General features: G+C 38.4%; 1 protein-coding gene across 2 annotated transcripts in view; it reads left to right on the top strand.

The window, feature by feature from the left end:
• The window catches only part of mtor (mechanistic target of rapamycin kinase), a 168,774-nt gene that overhangs the window by 98,048 nt on the left and 56,215 nt on the right, over nucleotides 1–14,511 (top strand). For both annotated transcript variants that reach the window (XM_081608531.1, XM_081608530.1), the window contains exons 31-32: nucleotides 5,999–6,099; nucleotides 6,206–6,321. In XM_081608531.1, the coding sequence (XP_081464657.1) occupies nucleotides 5,999–6,099; nucleotides 6,206–6,321 (217 nt within the window). The remainder of the gene's footprint in view (nucleotides 1–5,998; nucleotides 6,100–6,205; nucleotides 6,322–14,511) is intronic.

The raw sequence follows: 14,511 nt of genomic DNA, 5'->3' as shown, positions 1-14,511 counted from the left end.
CGAAGAGGCAGTTTTGTCCTAGTCCTGAGGTTCCTATGACCACATAGCTTTTCCTTCCAGTGAAACTCCATCTCTTGTTGTTGTTGGAACTGGAGTTAATGCAGCCTAATGATGAATCAGCAGTTCACACTTTACACTGTAGGTCCACAACAAGAAGCAAAATTTGATTTCTGTTTCACACACTGATAAGTATAAACATTTATGCATAATCATAAGTAGGAGAAAGTACAATAAGAAGCTAAAGAAATTATAGTATTTTTTTGTTCTCAGATAGTTCTCATACAGTTGAGCTAATTGTTTTGCAATCGAGAACGTGGCTATTCTGTGAAGTGTTCATTGTGTTTATCAGAAACAATCTGTGCAGGCGGTGCTGCAAACAGCTGTTTGCAGTGTCAACCTTAACATAAAAGTTAAATGGTTTATGTCCAGGATGTGTGGGGTCAGTAGCGATATTAGCTGCTTTTTACCTGACCATGACCCTTTACGAGGTTTGGATGGAGGGAAGGTCAGCAGTTTGAACTGTCACTACTACTGATGATTTAAACACTTGTTTCTATGTTAATGTCAAATCTATTTATATAGCACTTTAAAACAGGTATAAAACTGCACCAAAGTGCTGTACAAGAACGACAACACAAATGACAAAACAGCACAAAACAATACATCAATTAAATGCCAAAGAGTAAAAATGAGTTTTAAGAAGCGATTTAAAATGATCCAGGCTGTGGGCAGATCTAATCTGGAAAGGTAAGTTATTCCATAAATCAGGAGTAGCAACAGAAAAAGCTCAATCTCCTTTCCTCTTAAGTCGAGTCCGAGGAACTGTCAGTAATAACTGATTATTTGATTGTAAAGTTCTGGACACAGACCGACATTTTAAAAGGCCCCGAAGATAAGGGGGGGCTAACCCATTTAAAACTTTAAAAGTTAACAAAAGAATCTTAAAATCTATTCGATAAAAGACAGGCAGCCAGTGTAAAGGTGCAAGAGTTGGCCTTATATGGTCATGCTTCCTGGTTCATGTAAGAAGCCGTGCTGCTGCGTTCTGGATCATTTGAAGTCGCTGAATCTGTGATTTATCCATCCCTCTATATAAAGAGTTGCAGTAATCCAGACGAGTTATGAAGGCATGGATAAGTCCTTCAAAGTCCTTAAAACAGAAGTAAGATTTAATTTTTGCTAAAAGCCGAAGGTGGTAAAAACTCGATTTAATGACAGAACTAACTTGTTTATCTAACTTTAAAGAGCTGTCAAAAGTGAAACCAAGATTCCTAGCAGAGGTCTGATAAGACCTAGCCAAGGAACCAAGAATCTGATCTGGATTTGTAGTCTGAAGTTTTTGACCAAATAATAGAACTGAGTTTTGCTTTTATTGAGGTGAAGAAAGTTATTTTCCATCCATAATTTAACTTCAGCTAAACATTCTAGCAACAGCTGAAGAGAATCATTTGTACCATTTTGCATTTTAAGGGGCAAATAAATCTGGATGTCATCTGCAAAGCAATGAAAGGAAATATACATTTTTTGGAAAATCTTACCAAGAGGCAGTAAATAAAAGATAAACAAAATGGGCCCTAAAATTGACCCTTGGGGAACACCATACTTTAAAGGTCTGGCCTCAGAACAGGATTGGTCAAGATGAACAGAGAAGGTTCTGTTTTCCAAATAAGAGTTAAACAAACCATTCGAATACTGAGCCCCTCAGGCCAACACAGTGTTTTAATCTATGTAAGAGAATCTGATGATCTACAGTGTCAAATGCAGAGCTCAAATCTAGAAGTAATAAAACTGCAACGTTACCTGAATCAACTGTTAAGAGGAGATCATTATACACTCGGAGCAAGGCAGATTCAGGGCTATGAGCAATTTTAAACCCAGACTGAAACTTCTCAGTTATATTATTATCTTTTAAAAACATTTCAAGCTGAATAAAAACTAATTTTTCAAGAATTTTAGATAAAAAAGGCAATTTAGAAATGGGCCTGAAATTTGCTAGGTCACTGGAGACTAGATTGGAATTTTTAAGAAGGGGTTTGACCACAGCATGTTTAAGAGTAGATGGAACACAATGAGGTATTTATCACCTTAAGGATATAGCTGCCAAAAATCAGAAAAATGTCTTTTATCAGACGAGTAGGAAGCCAGTCCAATGAATTTGAAGGTCGCAGATGCTTAATAACCAAAGTCAGTTCATCTATAGAACCTGGCTGAAAATGCTCCAGAATAGCTATGCATTGTGGCATTCCATGGGAATCTAAATCTACCAGCTTATTCGAGCCTCTAAGAGCTTCAATCTTTTCTATAAAAAACTTAGAAAAAGCCTCACAACGTTCAACAGAGCCTAAAGGGCTAGATATAATGGAGGGATTGACAATCCTATCCAGGACATTAAAAAGGACTTGTGGCCTATGCTTATTTGAAGCTACAAAATGAATAAAATATTTCGGTTTTGCTAATTTGACAGCATTCTGATAAATAAACTATCTTTCAAAATTTCAAATGAAACCTGCAGTTTATCTTTTTTCCACCTCCTCTCAGCGCGCCTACATTCTCGTCTGAGTGCACGAGTGGTTTTATTAAGCTACGGCTCTAAAACTTTGTTTCTTGTAGTTGATATAATTTTCAAAGGAGCTACAGTATTTAGAGCATTAGAACATACGTTGTTAAAATTTGTAATAAGGGATTCAATATCAAGGTTATCATTAGGGAATGTAGTATGAGCTAAGATTGCATGCAGTTGAAGAGCAGTATCAGAGTTAATGGTACGACAAAGTAAAGGTTTAGCATTGCTTGTAACCACAGAAGGTGAAATCTTAATAGAGAATAAAACAGGGAGATGATCTGAAATACAAGTCTGAAAGATTTCAATGATATCCAAACGAAGCCCGTGTGATAACACCAAATTCAGAGTTATGGCCCTTTGAATGTGTTGGTCCAACCACAGATTGTAAAATCAAATGAGTCGATCAAGTCCAAAAAGTCCTTCACCAGAGGTTTATCTGGGCAGCATATATGTGTATATTAAAATCACCTATAATTAAAATACGATCATGCTCTAGGGCAATCCATGCCATAAGTTCAGAGAATTCATGAATAAAGTCCTTGTTGAACTTTGGCGGACGATAGATCACCACACACATAATTGGTTCAGTTAATTTCAGTTCAAAATCTTGGAGTTCAAAACTGAGAAATGATTTTATGTATGATTGTTGACAGTGAAAACTAGATTTAAAAATTGTAGCCAGACCTCCACCTTTTCCAGTCAATCGGGGAGAGTTTATAAAAGTACAATTCTGAGGTAGAAGTTCAGAGAACGGGGATAACTGACCTTCTTGTAGCCAAGTTTTTGTGATGAATAAAAAATACAAATCCCGAGAAGTGAACAGATCGTGTAGCATGAAGGTCTTGTTAGCTAATGGCCTAGCATTAAGCAACGCCAAGGAGACGGTTGTGGTGGAGACATCGTTCAACCACTTGAGATTTGCACAGTCCACATTCCTCCATTTATCCCGCCGTCATCAGTAATAGAAAAGCTCCTCCACATCCATCCGAGAGGCGCACAAACCCGGAAAAACGTGACAAATCCAACGGCGTCTTACATCCAGGAAATGAGGACACCATCCAAGTTGAGGAGACTTTAATCCTCACCGCCAATCCTCCACGTTTACCACGTCTTCGACAGGGACGCCTTTCCGTTATAAGATGTGGGCAGCTCAGCGGGGATGTCTGAGAGGAACTCAAAGCCTCTGTTTCTCGGACCCAGACCACATTCAAATTGTAGATCTACCGATGTTTTAATGTCCAGAAGCGTCTGATGATCATAAAAAATTAAGGCACTGGAACCATAGAAGCATAAATGTACGAATAGAGCGAAAAGAACAAATCTAGAAGTAATAAAATTCTCTTTGCTTCGTTGTCGAAGCAAAGAGAGCGAGTCGGACGGCGTGCCATGCACACTGGCACCATCTTGGTTCATTCAGAACCAAGATTTGAGTAATAATCTACTGTACACACACAGACATACATGCACAAAGTAAGCAGATAGTTTATGCAGTTATGTAACAGGCAGATGGAAAACGGCTTCAGTGACCCCCATCAAGTGGTCCTTTCCTCGGACTGCTCCTCTGCCTCTTTCTTGCTTGGCTCTGGCTTCCTGCCTGTTAAACATATGTAGCCAATTTGATCTGCAGCACAATCAATCCATCTTTGTTGAATAATTAGTCTTGGTTACATACACATTTCCCCTAAGGACACATTTGTTTGTTTTAGTATGCTCAGTCTCAAACCATTCAAAACAATGAATGGTTTGAGAAGTTTTTGTTTTTTTATGCCAACAAAGAAATAAAAATAAACGATGGAAGATGTGATAGAAAGCTTGTTTTTTATCTCTGCTGAAGTTTCCTTACATCTTCCGCCAGAAGTGCTTGTCTGCTTCAGCCAACGTTGCTTTTAGTACAATCACTAACAGCAAAAGTAAATGTGAACAGTATGTATTAGTAAAAAGTTAACATTTGCATGAACAGCCATGCATAAAAGCCAATACTGGAAGTTGCCGTGAGTTTGTTCTTTTTTGCTGCTTTGTAGCATTCCTGCAGTGTCACAGTACTATCTGTGGTTGATCTGTCCGATCATCAAGATGAATCATTCAGCTCACCAGCCATGTTTCCATCAAACTCTCATGCAAATTTTGAACTAATTTTTAAAATGTCTCAAAATGCAATCAAGGCGTGTTTCAACCAGGCCAACCAAAACAACTTAGTCAGATCCAATGTTAATATTAAAATTACATCTGTTATTCTAACTTTATTTAGTGTAGTCGTTTTACGAAAATATCATTTAGTTTTAGTCATCAGATTTGTTTTAGTCTTAGTTTAGTCGACTAATTATGATAAAATTTTAGTCAACTAAATCTGTCAATTTAGTCGACAAAATTAAATGTAAAATGTAAATAATTTTTAATTAACACAATGTAAATCATGTTTTTAATCTGTTATGGCATGTTGTTATGGACCGAATATGTAATGCATACAAAAACAGATTAAATTTTTTTCAGATGTCTTTATTTTTCAACAATAACAAAATATTTCAACCAGTTGCCCTGTTCTGCTTGAAAATTATATTCACTGTCAATAACTAATTTGCACATTGCAATCTTCATAAGTTACTCTTTTTTTACTGTAAGTCTAAAATAGACACCACATGTAACAGTTAAGTTATTAAAAATAAAAGTGGCTAATACTGCTGTATTAATGATCATTTAAAATCAACATCCATGAAAATCAAACTGCAAAGTTCCACTAAAAGCACAGCAGAAAACAGAATTAGTCATGTCAAACATCATGTCAGTTTCCATCCTAGAAGGCCCGCTTCTCCGTCCTGGAGGTTTGGACTTGGACATTTTTGATGCACAGATCCACAAGTAGATTGGGAAATTGGTTTCCCCCAGAAAACCTGCTGAGCCCAATACTAGGAGCGGTGTGGCAGTCCACCAACAGCCCGCCATGTTTTTGTGTTCAAAATGTGGAAAGTTTTGGATTTGCATGAACAGCCATCATAACTGGGAAATAACAGTGTGAGACCAACAAACAGGTGCGGGGATGGTGCCCCCTAGTTCAAGGCACCACTTCTAGACTTGGCTTAATTCTAACAATAAAAACACAATGATTAGCCTGGTGGGGGGGGCAATTAAAGCCTAGTGGCCCACCAAGCTAATGATACACTTGAGCAAACCCCGGGGAACGGTCGCTATGTCAGGACTTATTGTGTTCTGACATAGCCTGTCCCTTTAGCCTGTCAACTCTTTTTCAGAAAATCCAAAAACCACCCCAAATGAGCGTAAAAACCTTCCCAAAATATGTAGGAAGGTTTTTTTTTAAGTTTTCAAAATGAGCAGAAAAAAATCTGGATGGAAACGTGGTGACTGAGTTTATTTCTGTGAAGGTGGTAGGGGTCAAATTGGGATGAACTTTTCCTGATGTGGGTGCCTGATGTTCTCCAGGGGTCAGCTGCACCAGCAGTGCTGTGAAGAGTGGACGCTGGTCAGTGAAGAGACTCAGGCCAAGATGGCGCGTATGGCCGCTGCAGCTGCCTGGGGTCTAGGTAACGGCCATGTTCCTTCATCAGTCATCAATCAGACACTAGCACTATGCAGGGTTTCACCACATGGTCTTTGGTTATTTATCAACCAGTTTTCTTGTTTTTCCAGGACACTGGGATAGCATGGAGGAGTATACATGTATGATCCCCAGAGACACACACGACGGCGCTTTTTACAGAGCAGTTCTAGCTCTCCATCAGGACCTTTTCTCATTGGCTCAACAGGTGGGTTGCATTATTACTCAGCCACATAAATGCCGAGCAGGATGTACTTTGAAGGTTTATGTTTTTGAAAGTGTTCTCATAAAGTCACGCACTTTTTGGATCCGTCTGGCCATGAAGCTCGTGAAATTTCACTTCATCTTTATGATTATTACAATTATTTCCATTTTATTAGCACGTCAGTGTTTTTTTTTCTACTGCCCAGAAAGGATCGAACTCCTCTCATCGACTCTTGACGCTTCATTAATGATAGTAATAATGAAATGCACAAGGTTTGTTGGTTCTTTGTCTTCTTTTCCACATGGAACGTTTTGGTGTGGAAATGTTATGTAAGTGCAGCTCATTTTTCAGCGTTCAGCTGCCGAACCAGGCGACTCCTCCCGTGGTCTGGTGGAGGTTAGGATGATGGTTTTCCTCCAGTTTAAGGAAGGTTGGGCTTTTGTCAATGAGCTCAGACTCCCTGGAGCTGCATGTGCTTAAAGCAAATGAAGAACACACCGACAGCATGCTTCAGCAGTCAACAAGCGGTAATCAGTTGCTCATCCAGTTGCCCTGTTCTTGTCCTCTTCAGATTTGCTTCCAATGACCCGCCTTCTCATCACAGACATTCTCCTTCTAATTTTGAGATTACATCCAGGTGCGGCTAGTAGGTCTCTGAACCTGCTTAGTGCCTGAAGAATAGCTGGAGCTCACAATGTAACACACACACACACCCAGCACAGAGGAGAAGAGTGGGGGCTTAAATGTGCGGTTTTCCAGATGGAGTGTGTCATCCTCACACAGAACTTCCTTTGATTCAGTGGACTGTAGCTTTCATTATTAACATCCAGACATGTGCTCCAAGGGTCAATTTTGAGGAAAATTTCTCGAGTTGATGTCTAAAGTTTCCAGTTGTGGTCTGTGTGACAATTGGTGCCTTGCAAAAATTTTTTAGGACTAATGATTCATTAAACGATGAGAGAATCTTGATTTTTAAAAGTCCAAATGATCCGCCTCAAGGCTTCTTTAAGTAGTTTAACTGCCTAGCGCACTGTCTCTCTGCTGGAGGATTTTGTTGTGCCGATGAACTATTGATGAGTACTAAGTGCTATTAGCTGTGATGGAGGAAGAAGCGTTACCAAGAAAGAGATAAAATGTGTCCAAAGTGTGGGGTCGCTCACTTTGGATGCATTTTCCTTCTTTTCAGGGGCAGCTACCTACTAATCTGTGATGTGAAAAATATATAGATAAGAAATTTAAAATCACTTTGTCATAATTCAAACTTTAGACTGAAAGTTAAGATTAATATAAAAGGCAGAGTTTACTAATGAGTTTGCTTTCTATTTTTTAAAAGTTAATGTGAAATGTTTCATTTCTCTTCTGTTTTTATGCTTAAAGTTTTTTCTTACTTCAAGCTTAAGACTAAAAGTGATGTTAGAATCATATTGCATCTTAAGCAATAAAATTGTGTTATTATAAAAAGTTTTTTACTGGCCTTTGCTCTGTCATATATTTCTTTTACTACCGTATGTAGTATCTATTCCACTTCACAGTGTCGTAAGGTAATTTAATTTATATAGCACATGTGCAGCATAAGGCACTTATACTTTATGAAATGTGCTTTTATGTAAAGCACATTTCAATGTGCTTTACATGAATTAGAGGAAATATAAACAAAACAAAAAACAAAACAAGAAAATTACTTCATTATTTATAAACTAATAGTTTCTCTAAATCCTTAGGTTGTTCTAACTAGTAGGTTTTATTCCTGTTCTGGGTTGAGTGATGTGTAAAACTAAATGTTCCTGCTCCGTGTTGCTAAGCAGAATAAGAATAAGTACACCATGGGTTGTGCTCCTTTGTGTTGTCTGGTGCATATAATTCCAAAAAGATTCACTGAAATTATTGTCTGAATTGTAATGCTATAAAACTCCTGGGGAACTCAGACCTCCACTGTTGGTTATTTAAAAGAGCCTTCTGTCTTCATGGCTCTAATAACAAAGTTACATCACAGAGCCCTGATCTTATGTGAATAAGTGCAGCCTTACGTAAGAGAGCAGAGGGCTGGTTAGCTGCTGTTTTGTGCTGCCAGAAGCTAGACACTGCATTTACTGGGAGTCGTCTGGACTGCATATTTGCAGCTTGGCCCCGGCGCAGTAATTCAGGAGTAAACAGCTCTAGAACTGCATGGAGAAACAGCCTCATTGTCACCTCGTATCAAGCCCAGTGTCCTAACTCCACGTCTTATTAGTGCTTCAGGATGTTTTGGCATGCCATCCCTGCTTTCCCTCCCCGTAAAAAATAAAAAATTGGTGGGAGTTGCTTTGAAAGAGCTATGTGCTCCTCCAAGAGTTTCCTCAGTTTTCTCCTTTATTTTCTCTCCCTGATAATAAGAGCTGCCAGAAGCTGCAGCCAATAAGGCCCCAGAAATCATTGGACGAATATCTGTGTCCTTGGTTGTCCCCGTCATCTTATCTCCATCATCTCTCTCCGTCAGGAAGTGTTTCCACTCCTCAGGGCTCTTAGTGGTGATAGGCTGTTTGCCAACTCTGTGGGTGTAGACAAGTCCTGCATTTGCAGGAGAAGTCAGATGGCCAGATTTCTGCAAATAATTCAGCAGAAAGCAGAAATGCCTACAAACAGGATGCCAACCAAATAGTTTTTAGGGGTGAATCTATGGCGACATAAATAATATATATAAGTTTTATATGTTTATAAAAATAACCTCTGGAAATATAAAAAATGTTTTTCAGAGTTTTCATGTCTTTTTATTTTTAAAAAGAGATGAAAGGGGCGACCGTGGCTCTGTGGGGAGAGTAGTTGTCTTATGATCGGAAGGTTGTAGGTTCAATTCCAACTTCCTCATGTCAATATGCCCTTGGGCAAAGCACTTAACCCCAACTTGCCTACTGATCCGCATATCAGTGAGCATTTGTATGGGTGAATGTGACTAGTGTAAAGCGCTTTGAGTGGTCAAAATGATTGGAAAAAGCGCTATACAAGTTCAGTCCATTTACCATTTAATCTGTTACCTTCTACCCCCTCTGTCTGTTTATTTCCCAATGTGGACACATTTTACAAAGCTTTCTGAACCTCATTTGTCATCCAAGTTCATGGTTACATAAATGCTGCATGGCAGTTCTCAACACTTCATCTACCTCTGTTCATAAAATGTTTGGCAGCTTTCTGGTTCCAGTTTCTTGTAATTTTTGAGGAATTCCAACTTTTTTATTTATTTGAGGTAAGTGTATTAATAATAAGTTTATTAATATGTAGAAGAAGAGAGGAACTGTAAAGAGGTAAGATAAATCCAAATTTATTGCCAGGATCATCCTAGTAGTTTAAGGCTTTCCCTTTCCAAACAGCATTAGTTTCTGTCTGGGGCAGACAAAATATGTGAAGAAACATTCACTTTTAGAATGTTTTTTTCTTTCTTTTATTCACTATTCAATAAATATTACATCAGTGTATCATAAATGCTGCCCCATGCCTTCTGATTTTAGTTTAAACATACCTTCTATGTGCAGCAGGACTGCTGGACAGTTACTTCATTCTTTGTTTCATCAGACACTCATCCATTTTGTGTTAGCTCTGCTAGCTTGAGGAGCAAAGCAGCTTGATAAATTTACATAGATGAGCATGGCAAATAACATTTCAGTATGTTATTTTAACATATAAGGATAAAGATGTAAAAATATATTCCACTTTTTTTTAAAAAATTATAATTTAAAAGTTATGATAAAAAATATCTTTAGATTTATTATTGTAATTTGATTTTTTTGTCATCTTCCCTCAAACTGCCTGAGGCCTCCCTAGAGCCCCCAGGGGGCCACAACCCCCACTTTGAAAAACACTGGAAGAGCTCATTTTAAATGCCCAGTAATAAGAAAAATAAGTTAAGGACAGTGGTGGAGAAAGTACTCAATCAGTCTACTTAAATAAAAGTACAAATACACAGACAAAAATTTACTCAAGTAAAAGTCAAAGTACCACATTAATATTTTACTTGAGTAAAAGTAAAGTACAAGCTTTTAAAACTACTTAAGTATTAAAAGTAAAAGTACTTGCCGACTGTATTACCTAACGGCTTATATAATGTCATTAAGTGTACCTATCGTATTTAGTTTTAATACATCAGTAATGTACCATTTTAATGAGCAATGCTGCAGATAAAGCATGTTTTTTTTGTGTTTACCCTCTGACAGTTTAGATTTAGATGTTATTCTATACATAAGAATTTCAGGGATGACCTGCAGGGTTAAATGTAATTAGGCAAAATGAGAGGAATTAGTATACCTTTGAAATGTTTTAATTCAAAATAAACACATTCAAAAGAAAATTGTTTCCCTGAAAAAAGGGACTTTAAGCTGACCTAACAAACATCAAGCGATTTGTATACATCTAGTCTTCCGTCCTAACAAAACATGAACTTCACTTTTTTGCCAGCTATTTTGAGAAAACTCTTAACAGAAAGGGGCTGAGGACATAAAATCAAAGAAGAGGAGTCCAACTTGGAACAGCCACATAAAGTTCTGTATCAAGCTCCTCTGTATATGGGTGCGCCTGATCTGAATGAAATTGGTCCCCCCACATTCTTCAAATCAGACAAAATTGGTGTCAAACATTTGCGCTATGTTTATGCAGAATTTTTGTTTGTATTGCTTACCTTAGAAGATATTAATGAATGTCTAAAGATCCAAAGGTCAACCAGTCCCCAACCCTATTTACGAAGTCAAAATGACCTTTAAACAGCCATTGATATCTTCAAAGACAAAACAGGAGAAACTCAAATTTTGCTGCACAAACATTTGACATTGATTTGAAGAAAGTGTGGGGACCAGCTTCAGTCAGCCTACTCTAACCATAACACCACATGAACTTATCATTTCAATATCACGGCAAGAATTTCTTGTTCAGCTTAAGCAGAAGTTGGTTCTCTAAGTTTTTAGAGTCCAGCCTGACTCTTTTGGATGAGAAAATTTGTCCTGCTATACTGATGAAAACAACAGTCTGGAGTCTTTCACAGGCTGCTGAGGCGGGCAAAGGTGTGTTTACTTTTAAAGACAAATTAAACACTGCCGGAACTGACTTGAGAATATCCATGGTATCACTTGTGCTGGCCAAATATGCATCTAGCTGTCTGGTAGTCTCTTGAATGTTGCTCTTAATGACTCTGAAGTAGTCCTCCTCATCTGATGAGCTTGAGTTGTTCCGAACGAGCTGCATTGGCTCTTGATCCAGATTTGTCTTGATGTAGTCCAGTCCTATACAGAACAATCAAAATTAATACCACATAGGAAACATAATTCATCAAAATTTTATAAATGATACATAAATGTCACCAATGTACTTTTAAAACCACAAAGTAGGTCTTAACAACTACAAATATATGACCATAATGGGTAGCACCTACAATTTTGCTCCTTCGTGGTATGAGAGAAACAAATAAGGGAGGTGAAGACTGGATATAATTTATTCAAATAATAAACTGCTATACACACTCTGTAATGTATTACATTTTTGATTTATAGGTCATATTTTCTGATGACCAGGAATTGTTCTTTGAATTTGAGAACAATACGAGGATTCTAAATGTATTTTTTATTTTTTTTAAATGGCCATTTGAGGAACAATTTATATGATTTACCCATTTTCAGCATGTCATCATTGCTTGTCCAGGATGTTCAGAACTTTGGAAGAAGAATCGCTGCTGCAATGAGTTCAGGGTCAGCAAGCATGGGTCCAAAGCGCTGATGTATTCCTCCTTGAAAGTGCATCGATCAGTGGCTGGCAGAACTTAGCCAGCCACTTCATGGTGGGCTTTATGGTGCCCACCATAAAGCTTCACAATCAGAAGGTTTATGGTGGGCACCAGCCATCCCATGTGGACGTCTGCTTCTGCCTGCATTATGTTTAGGGCCTTGGCCACTGGTCTCATGGTTGCAACATACTCAGTCAGGAAAGCAAGCTCAGCAGGATTTAACCTGTTAAAAAACTAAACTATTATACAATTTAATGTATATTTATATTGCATGTTAGTATTAACTATTTTATAAGTTATATAACATTTCATAAGTTACAATTCACTAGCAATTGCGCCTGATAAAAAAAACAAACATCTTAAAAAGTTATATTGCCATCAGAATGTTTGTGTAATTTGATTTTATTCCCAACTAGTTTGTGTAGGGTACATTTTCAGCAGTACTGGTATCAGTAATGCTTATTTCAGACTCACTGACAAAAAAGTGCTATTAAGTGTCACTTACATGGGAACTTTAAGTGCAATGCAAACTGCTCTAATGGCCCCTTCTCCATTGTCTTTGATGATCCTCAGTATATGTTCCACCGCCAGAAACAGGGAGTTCCACCTGGTGTCATTGGGGCGGATGAGTTGGAGCTTACACTCTCTTTCAATTACCTCAGCAGCTATTGTAGATCGAGCACTCTTGTTCCACAGACCCCCACACTTGGCAAATGATGCACGTGAAAGCTTTTTGTAAGTCTCATTTGAGTTTGCTTTGGTGGCATCCACTGTTGAGATCAGATTAAACACATGACAGGCACAGCGATTGCTTTGGTAGCTGATATTCTGAACTATCATCTTCTTCATCCAAGAGAGATCCAATCTCAACAGCCTCTACCTCCACTCCCAGAGCATCGTCATCTTCATTTTCATTTGCTTCCACTACTTGGTGCCCTTCAGCTAAATTTCCTACACTAGATGTGTCCAGACTTGTTTTCATCAGGGCCCTAAACCCTAAAGGCCTTAACAAAATTGGAGCCATTGTCAGTTGTGGTTCTCACAATTTTCTCCCGGATGCTGTACTCAGTATGAATATTGTTGAGGAGACCAGCCAATACGTCAAATGTGTGGGGACCTTTAAGTCGCCTGCAAGCAAGAGCTACCGATGCTCTCTCAAGACTTTCAGGATCTATCCAGTGAGCAGTCACTCCACAAAGCTCTGCCGGTGTGAAGTCCAGGCTCTTTAAAGCAGTGATCTCAAACTGATCCCTCTGAATATGCAAAGTTCTTTGCGTTTTGCTGCCATGATTCTAGCACACCTGAGTAGCTCTACACAGCAGCAACAGGTCTCCTTCACTGCCCCACATTTGTAAACCAAGCGAGCGTCTTAGCACTCATGCTGCATTTAGAGGCTGCTTGGAAAAGCAGGTTACGACATGTTAACGGCTAAAACAGTTTCAACTCCTGAAAATAGTGACAAAAAGTACAGATATGGGAAGTGCGGAAGCCTCTAATGTATCAAATTGATATAGAAATAATGGAGAGTTGGCCATTCTAAAGTAAAAACAACAAACACCTTCCAGGTCGGGGGGTACGGCTGACTCTGTGGGCGGGTATGCCCGCCTATGTCGCCGGACTTGCGACAATTGAGTCTCATTGGAACCCATATTCTAATTTATTGAATATGACTGTAACTGCTACATGGAGATTATTTTAATGGCGCTAACATTTATTCAATAACCAGGACGTGAAGGAGTTTAGCGTTATATGTAACATTCATGACAGGAGACGCTGTGCTCAATGGTTTAATGGCCTAATGGTTATTTCCCACTTTCATTGGTTCAGTGGACTGATTCCGCTCTCGCCATTGGATACTTTCAAACTAACGAACAATCAAAAAACCGAAATGCATCTTGGATGTAACGAGTAACGAAACGCTGTATAGAAATGTATTGAAGTAGAAAGTATAGATACTTACTGTAAAATGTAGTCGAGTAAAAGTAGAAAGTATCCATTATTAAATCTACTTAAGTAAAGTACAGATACACGAAAATTGTACTTAAGTACAGTAACGAAGTACTTGTACTTCATTACTTCCCACCACTGGTTAAGGATAATCTGTACACCCTGTTTTTTCATTATTAATTATATGTGAAATTCTCACAGGGCGTTGCAAATTTAAAACCAGATTATGGAATCTAAAGTGACAAAAAGATGAGTGATGAAAGGTGGATTATAACCAAACTCAGGGGCACCGTCAGGAATTGTGGGCCCCCTGACAAAAAATTAGATTGGGCCCACCCGCGCAGCTGCTGTTACAATTTTTTGAGTCTATTTGACTCATAAAAAGCGTCACAATTTTAAAGGCTTGCATCTGCCTTGCTTTCTTTGGTTCGATTCTGATAATTAGCACAATATTTACTGCTCATGAATTTAACATCCAACAGTCCACATCCAGTATGCAAGTAGGT

The sequence above is a fragment of the Poecilia reticulata genome, chromosome 7, assembly GCF_904066995.2.
Source record: "Poecilia reticulata chromosome 7, P_reticulata-male-v2, whole genome shotgun sequence".
Classification (NCBI taxonomy): domain Eukaryota; kingdom Metazoa; phylum Chordata; class Actinopteri; order Cyprinodontiformes; family Poeciliidae; genus Poecilia; species Poecilia reticulata.
The sequence above is the reverse complement of the archived record's forward strand: the minus strand, read 5'-3'. Positions and strand labels throughout refer to the sequence as shown.